General features: G+C 37.8%; 2 protein-coding genes across 2 annotated transcripts in view; one reads left to right on the top strand and one right to left on the bottom strand.

Annotated features, from left to right (window-relative positions):
- The window catches only part of LOC138028992 (uncharacterized), a 1,636-nt gene extending 1,486 nt beyond the window's left edge, over window positions 1-150 (top strand). The window contains exon 2 of the mRNA XM_068876650.1: window positions 1-150. This exon is cut by the window's left edge and continues 941 nt beyond it. Within this exon, the coding sequence (XP_068732751.1) occupies window positions 1-45 (45 nt within the window). The 3' untranslated portion in view covers window positions 46-150.
- Window positions 1-7,500, bottom strand: part of LOC138028991 (dynein assembly factor with WD repeat domains 1-like) — a 50,212-nt gene that overhangs the window by 35,386 nt on the left and 7,326 nt on the right. The window contains exon 5 of the mRNA XM_068876649.1: window positions 3,760-3,818. Within this exon, the coding sequence (XP_068732750.1) occupies window positions 3,760-3,818 (59 nt within the window). The remainder of the gene's footprint in view (window positions 1-3,759; window positions 3,819-7,500) is intronic.

Here is a 7,500-nt window from a genome sequence, read left to right as displayed (position 1 = left end):
GCCCTTTTGCGCGCCATCACCACTAAACTGGCCAATCGCTACTGAATTCATCAATAGCGTCGCAATTTTTATTCATATTAATTAATCTTATTCGGGTTTGGGGTTTTAATTTCTGGTTCGCTCGCTTTTTTCTGGTTAATAAAGATCCAGAAACGTTTGCCCCATCCTAGTCTCAAGTCTTGTCTTTAGTTGATAGTATTAATTTGTTTGTTTTGACTTGTCAAAAGGTTTAATTAAGATTGTAGAATATCAGCTGTAAATTTGGTATCTGTTACCTCGCGCATGAATCAATCTTTGTCTATTGTACCTTTAAATTTTGTGAACTTTGTACTAAGCTATCATTCTGTAATCGAGTGAGCAGTCTTTCCCCTCCCCCCCATCCCACGGGGGGGGGTTTTAATTTCTGGTTCGCTCGCTTTTTTCTGGTTAATAAAGATCCAGAAACGTTTGCCCCATCCTAGTCTCAAGTCTTGTCTTTAGTTGATAGTATTAATTATGTAACAATTATGGACTCTCTTGTGTGTACTGTATGATTGTGTTTGGAAAATTTTGTAATAGTTTTAAAATTATAGTATCATAAACAAAGTGCTCCAATCTGATCAGTTTTTAGTTTATTTGGCTGCTGAAGGGCAGCTGTACATCCAGTCTGTCTAAAGAAACTGTCCAATTTGAAGAAATTTGTACAGGGGCTGGACACTTACTATAGATATGTTGTAGTTCAATTTTGACTGCTGGTATAATTTGCTTTTGAATTGGTACAAACTAGTTTAACTGGTACAATTTTAATTATACTGGTTTATTTTCATCAACTGTCTAAAAAAGGGATTTTCCTTTTTTGGGGGTGTAGTTAAAAAACAGGGGCTTGGTTTTTTGGGGGTCTCAAAAAGAACACGAAATTCCTTTCTTCCGCTCTACTTCTCCTACCCCTTGCTCATCTTCCGCCATTACCTCTATCCCACCCCACCCTTCTTTCACAGTTCTATCCCCCCCCCCCCCCTTCCTTACCTTCCAGGTATTTCCCTCCTTGCATACCCTTACCCCCACTCCCTCTACAACACCCCTCACAGACTTTTCAAACAAATCTGAAGATTTTCCTTTATACTCAACCTAACTTGTTAAATTATTCACCAGAATATTTTCTTATTAATCCCAGACCACTCTTGGTCCAAACTTTAATTTATTCACATTTAGGCACCAGAGCCACTTGTGGTAAATATATCAGTGATAAAATGACAGACTCACGCCAATGCAATAGCATAAATGAAATAGATTTTTATAGAGTAAAAGAAGAATTGAAAAGAATTGAATATGATTTTTACAGCAACGCCAACCTCTTCACAGGAACAACAAGAAAGTAGTCTCAAAATGGGAACTGTTTCAAATCTTGTCCCATGAACAGGAGTCAAATTTCTCACAGAGGACAAAAGTATGACAAAGTGGCTTCAAGAAATCACGCACAAATCAGCCAGAAAGTTGTTAACACACTAATCAAAATGAGCTTATTCCATGCATAGAAAATGTCCGCCAATCAATGTATATCTCCTCCAAGATTAGATCTGTGCAGTGCTACTAAATGTTACTTTCGACTATTCCAAAGGAATTTCCTTTACATCATCGAGCTTGTAAACAGACCATTTTGAAAAATGAGTATAACTTCATTTCAAGATAAATTGAAGTTTATTAATATTGTTACAGTACAAAATAATAATAACATTGTAACATTATTGTAATGTGGTTACTAATTTCCGGTAGTTGTATACTGCTCTTGTTACTTGAAAATCTGAGCAACAAATTATATTGCCAAATGACTTATTAAAAGAAAGAATATCACTGCTTTTTTCATTAGAAAAAGTAGTCCTACTATGTGAAAGACAAAAAAGAGTTTAGCTCTGAGGAAGGGCGGGCACTCAAAACGTCAGAGTGACGACAATGTGCAAGCCAGTGAGCCAATTGGCTGCAAGTAATGCGATCCAACAGGGTGCACTAAGCAAGTTAACATGCAAGTCACACAGTCTACGGATGCATTATAGACTTAAATGCTGTTTATCAGTGCTAATCAAATGGGTGCCTATACATGCACTTAAATACTGTTTATCAGCACTATTTGCATTCTAGGCAGTCTGCAGTATGTCACCTGCAGTTGTCATACACCTCCTGGAATCCCAACTGTTAATAAGAGTGCTTGCATAACTCTATAATCACTAAATTCAAAGCTTAACACAAATTCCTAAACTTCAGGCAGTTTCCCTACCCTTACATGAAAGCTAACCATTCTAGAACAAGTGTTTAGGCTTACAAGTAAATTGTGTAGATTTGTACTTAACACCACTCAATGTTATTCTTGGTCAAACCAGACTGGTAAGTATTTCCAACAGAAATTTGAACTACAACAGATATATTCCTCCTGAGAGAGATAGTTTGCTCTGTCTAACGCCAGACAATTTTACTTATCAATCAGGGGGCCCTTGACGCTGAAAAGGTTAACAACATCTACGTCCACTACAAACCCATGTTCCTTTTAAAAGGGAAATAGCTTTTTTTTTTTCATTGCATCATTGATTTAAATAGCTACTTAAAGGGCTAGGGATTTCACCCACACAGTACAAGTGTGACTACTATTTCATACCCACCTACTATTACTGTCAATAAATTTATAAGGGTCTGTGATCGAGAGAGCAAACACTACAAAGTCACTGTTTTCCTCATCCTCAATTCAAATTTTCTCAAAAACTTGAAATGTTCATGACACCCCCGGGAAAATTTCCAGACTTGAGAAGTGAATGGAAAAAAAGATCTAAATAAAAATTAAGCAGCCTTCATCAAATAGTGCACTCTAGCTACATGTAACAAAATTATTGGCCAGGGACACTTTTTGTTGCACTTCTTTGCCCCAGGCAACAATCATGATGATATAATTACACTGTAGCTACAAGAAATGATGACAATGACTTCCAAATTTAAATTCCATATAATATAAACTGAGTTTCTCTCATTTTGTCATTGACAGGATTAGTTACCAAAATATGGTACCTGACTTTGTTTTATACAATACTGTTCAGATAATGAATATATTATTATAACCATCCTCACAATTTCAACATGCCAAGCTTAACTGTACATGAAGGTGTTATCCACTCATTTCTACACGTATTACCAATACTCTGCTGAAATGAGTCTTTTTATTTAAAGTGAAGGTAACTTTCAGCACTGGAATTTACTGTAACATAATTCATTAAATATTGCCTTCAAAACTTGAAGCAATAAAGGCTGAATTGAGGTACAACAGGTTAATAATTTAAATTATATATGAATGGGAAATGAGTCTTTTGGACAGGCAGTATGACCCAAACATACATTAAATACCAGTACTAACCAACAAAGGTTGGATTTGAGATTAAATATCGTTTTAGGCGTTAATCATTGAGATTTAAGATTAGGATTCAGATTAACTCTGATATTAGGGGCAATAACGTTTTAGGCCTAATTACATGTAGGCCTAAATGACATTTACTCTCAGATCCAATCTTTGTCAGTTAGAATTCGTTTTGCTGTTTCACTGTTTCATCGTTTAGTAATGCCCCTTTTGGACCAGCAAGCAAAGAGAAAACCAAATGCACCAGATTGGAAGTCCATTTTGCAGTTCAAGCACTTAATCGCATAAGCTTGATTTGCAGCTGGTAATGATGACTATTAATCCAACATTCAAAAAACACAAGCCTCTGATACAATGTGCAATGAACTTTCAGGCCATTAGATTACCTTGTGCCAGACTTGTTGAAGGCTACATTGGTCAGTGGAAGGATGTGTGCTCTCAAAACCTTAAAGAAATCACAATGATGTACAACAAAATAAGTGATAAAGCAATGACTGATAGCGAGTTAATTCCACCCGAACATCAACAAGTGCATTTACAATGTACCGGTAGTAATAATAATTATTAAGATCACACTGAAAGTGAGGCATTAGACATGAATACATGATTCTCTGAAGTTGCTATAGGTGCAGTTATGCACACCATGATAAATGCCATTACCCAGGGGTAAACAAGACTCTCCATGAGCATACACGGGGTTGCCTGTGGTACATGTTACTCAAAAACAGAAGGGACTGAGTTGGGTGGTATTGAACTGCAGTGTCCCAGTCATTTTTTCGAGTCGGGGGTCAGTAAGACCATTTAAGGGGTCACCAAGAAGTTGTGCCAGCAGAGGCCCTTTGGCTCACATGTTCAAACAACGAAACAGATCTTTTTCTGAGGTTAAAAACCTTTCTACCGGCCTATTTATCATTTGTCGCAAAGAAAAAATTCCTGTCATCTTTAAAAAAAATTGGCATGTATTGCGTACGTGTGGTAGTGCAGTAACACAGCACCTAATATTCCATATTGTCAACTGAGCTGCATTTGGTCTTCCGGGAGATTCAAGTTGTCTTTGCGGGATATGTAGCTCTAATTATAGTACACCATATTGTTTTGGTATTGTATATCATTGTAGTACCATGGTAGAAGTCTTAGGTAAATAGCCCCCTGAGAAGACATGTGGTTACTAGCAAAGTACTAAACCCAGAAAGATTGAAGAAAATAAAAGGGAATTGAGAAACATTCATTTGGCTTCTAGGCTGACATGTTGATCATTTTCAAGTTCCCTCACAACTTCTTTTCACCACAAGTTTAAGAATGCACTCTGAGCGTCTGGCAGCTTTGTTATACAAAAGTTCACCAAGGTTAAGCGCGGCTAAGTGGGATGGGGACTTGGGACTTAGGGACTTGAGGACATGGGGACTCTGGGACGCGAGGACGTCGGAACTCGGAGACGCGCAGGGATTCAAGGACGTGATAAACAAAATTTAATAACACCTGACTTTTGCGCTGAATTGGTAAAATACAATTTTTGATGGTCAAGTGTAAACTAATCTAATATGCTGAAGAGTTTGTCAGACCAATAGCTGATGATTTCCAGTGTCCATGGTTCCCCCTTGCCTATTTTACCGTGAGAGCTCTGGGTACAGAATAGTTTCAAGGCAGGGGGTCTTAAACGTCGTGGACAGCCATGGAGGACTTTCCTGGTAAGTAACTGAGTTTTCGAGTGAAGCTATTATCCTCGCAGTTATAAATGCAATTTTTGCAATTGCGTCAAGAAGCCTGACAAATTCAGGACTTCAACGGAGTTTGAACCCGTGACCTCGCGATACCGGTGCGACGCTCGAACCAACTGAGCTATGAAGCCACTGACGTTGGGAGCAATCGCAAAAATTGCATTCATAACTGCGAGGACAATAGCTTCCCTTAAAAACTCAGTTACTTACCAGGAAAGTCCTCCATAGCTGCCCACAACGTTTAACACCCCTTGCGTTGAAACTATTCTGTACCCAGAGCTCTCACGGTAAAACAGGCAAGGAGGAACCATGGACGCTGGAAATCATCAGCTACTGGTCTGACAAACTCTCCAGCACATTAGATTATTTTACACTTACACAATTCAGCGCAAAAGTCAGGTATGCGTCTCTGAGTTCCAACGTCCTCACGTCCCACCTCCCCAAGTCCCCGCGTCTCCACGTCCCTACGTCCCTACGTCCCTACGTCCTCACGTCCCCGAGTCCTACGTCCCTGTCCCACTTTTAGTAACAGCCGTTAAGCCCTGCCCAGCAGGGTTATAGTATCTGGATGGGTGACCTAAGAAATATACCACTCTGTCACAGAAGGATAGAACCAAACAAAGCAAGGTACAGATTTCGTTAGCTTGCTTTGTGCAAAGCAAATACATGTATTGATGCAAAAGAAAATAAACATTGATACACAGTTTTTAGGAAGAGCAAAAGGAAGTTTTCAGGACGGTTTATCAAGAATAAAATATTTTGCCATCAGCAACAAAATTCGCGACATGAAAACAGCATTAATTTTGAACTGTGAATATAAAAAGTTACTATTAGCGAAAAACATTTTGGGAGATTCTCGCTACGTTCAATTTTGTTATTGTACTTTTGGCTACACAAGTAAATCGCAAAATCGAAAGTGACATCAAATTCAGCAGGCGCCATGATCAAGTTACTGCAGCGCCTTTAGTTTAATTCTTTTTCTTTCAAGTGTTATAAAGTTTGAAAAGAAATGTGCTAATTCAACACAAAGATCACAATTGCCCAACTCTTGAGGTTGACCATTGTTTCTGCAAAGTCAAAAATTTACAAGACAAGCTTAGATATCACCAGGTAATTCCATCATTTTGGAAATAGCAGCTACTTTATTATTCATCAGCGTCACAATTTTTTGCTTTCCAACAGACCTGCATGTTTATTTTCGTGACTTATGCATGCACTGCTTACAGTGCACTACCACAAAAATCCCGTATCACATTTCAACCCACGTATGCAAATTTGTTAAGCTCAAAAATTACACACGAAAAATTCACAAAAGCTGAAAGTCTCACAAAAACCTATTCCAGCAAACAACATATTTGCTATTAGAGGAAAAAAACCCTTCCTATGTCACTGCATGTGTGAAAACAAGAGACCCAAATGTGTCAAATTACCATACGCAACAAAACAAACTTTCAGGATCAAACTCTTTCCTGAAGAACCTTTTCCTTGAATAATGAAGCACAAAATAGACAACAAGGTTTCTTTCAAATAATTCTTGCCTGTCACATTTCCAAATATCTTTTTACCTGAAGACTGTGCAGAGGTGAGCACAAAACAAATATAACAAGAATTAGTGAAATTTCCAATTGTTACCAAAGACTGTGCAGAGTTGAGTTGAAATTAATTTAAATAGCCAGACAATCTGTGTTTGATTCCTTCTCTGTCTTTGTTAACCCATAAGTTACCAGAGAAATTTCCATTTGGTTTCAGTGTTGTACATAATACCACACTTGGTAAAATATTAGAAATACAGCTCACTTTGATCTGCTTTGATTACGGCTCGCCGGGTGAAAGATTGTTGTCAAAGTCCATTACTTGTTGCTTTTAAGATTCCAGATATTTATTTTTCACCACCAATTGCCAATTGACATTCCAATCTTTCAAATAATTCTTGGCTATCACATTTCCATTTTTTTTTTACCTGAAGACTGTGCAGAGTTGAGCACAAAATAAATCTAACAAGAATTGGTGAAATTTCCAATTATTGTTATCGAAGACTGCATGTGCAGAGTTGAGTTCAAATATATATAAATAGCCAGACAATCCACTTACGATACATGTACATGTACCTTCTCTGTCTTTGTTAAACCCATACGTTACCAGAGAATTTTCCATTTGGTTTCAGTGTTGTACATAATACCACACTTTTGATTACGCCTCGACGGGCAAAAGATTGTTGTTGAAGTCCATTACTCCTCGCTTTTAAGATTCCAGATAATTATTTTCACCACCAATTGCAAATTGACGTTCCATTCTTGAGCTCCATAAGGGTATCCGAAAAATCTCACAAAAACCTTTTCCAGCATAAAAGTTATTGAAACAAACAACCCTTCCTACAGTATTTCAATTGCTTGCCTGCAAACAAGACAC

Source organism: Montipora capricornis, chromosome 13 (genome assembly GCF_036669925.1).
Source record: "Montipora capricornis isolate CH-2021 chromosome 13, ASM3666992v2, whole genome shotgun sequence".
NCBI classification, from domain to species: Eukaryota; Metazoa; Cnidaria; class Anthozoa; order Scleractinia; family Acroporidae; genus Montipora; species Montipora capricornis.
The sequence above is the reverse complement of the archived record's forward strand: the minus strand, read 5'-3'. Positions and strand labels throughout refer to the sequence as shown.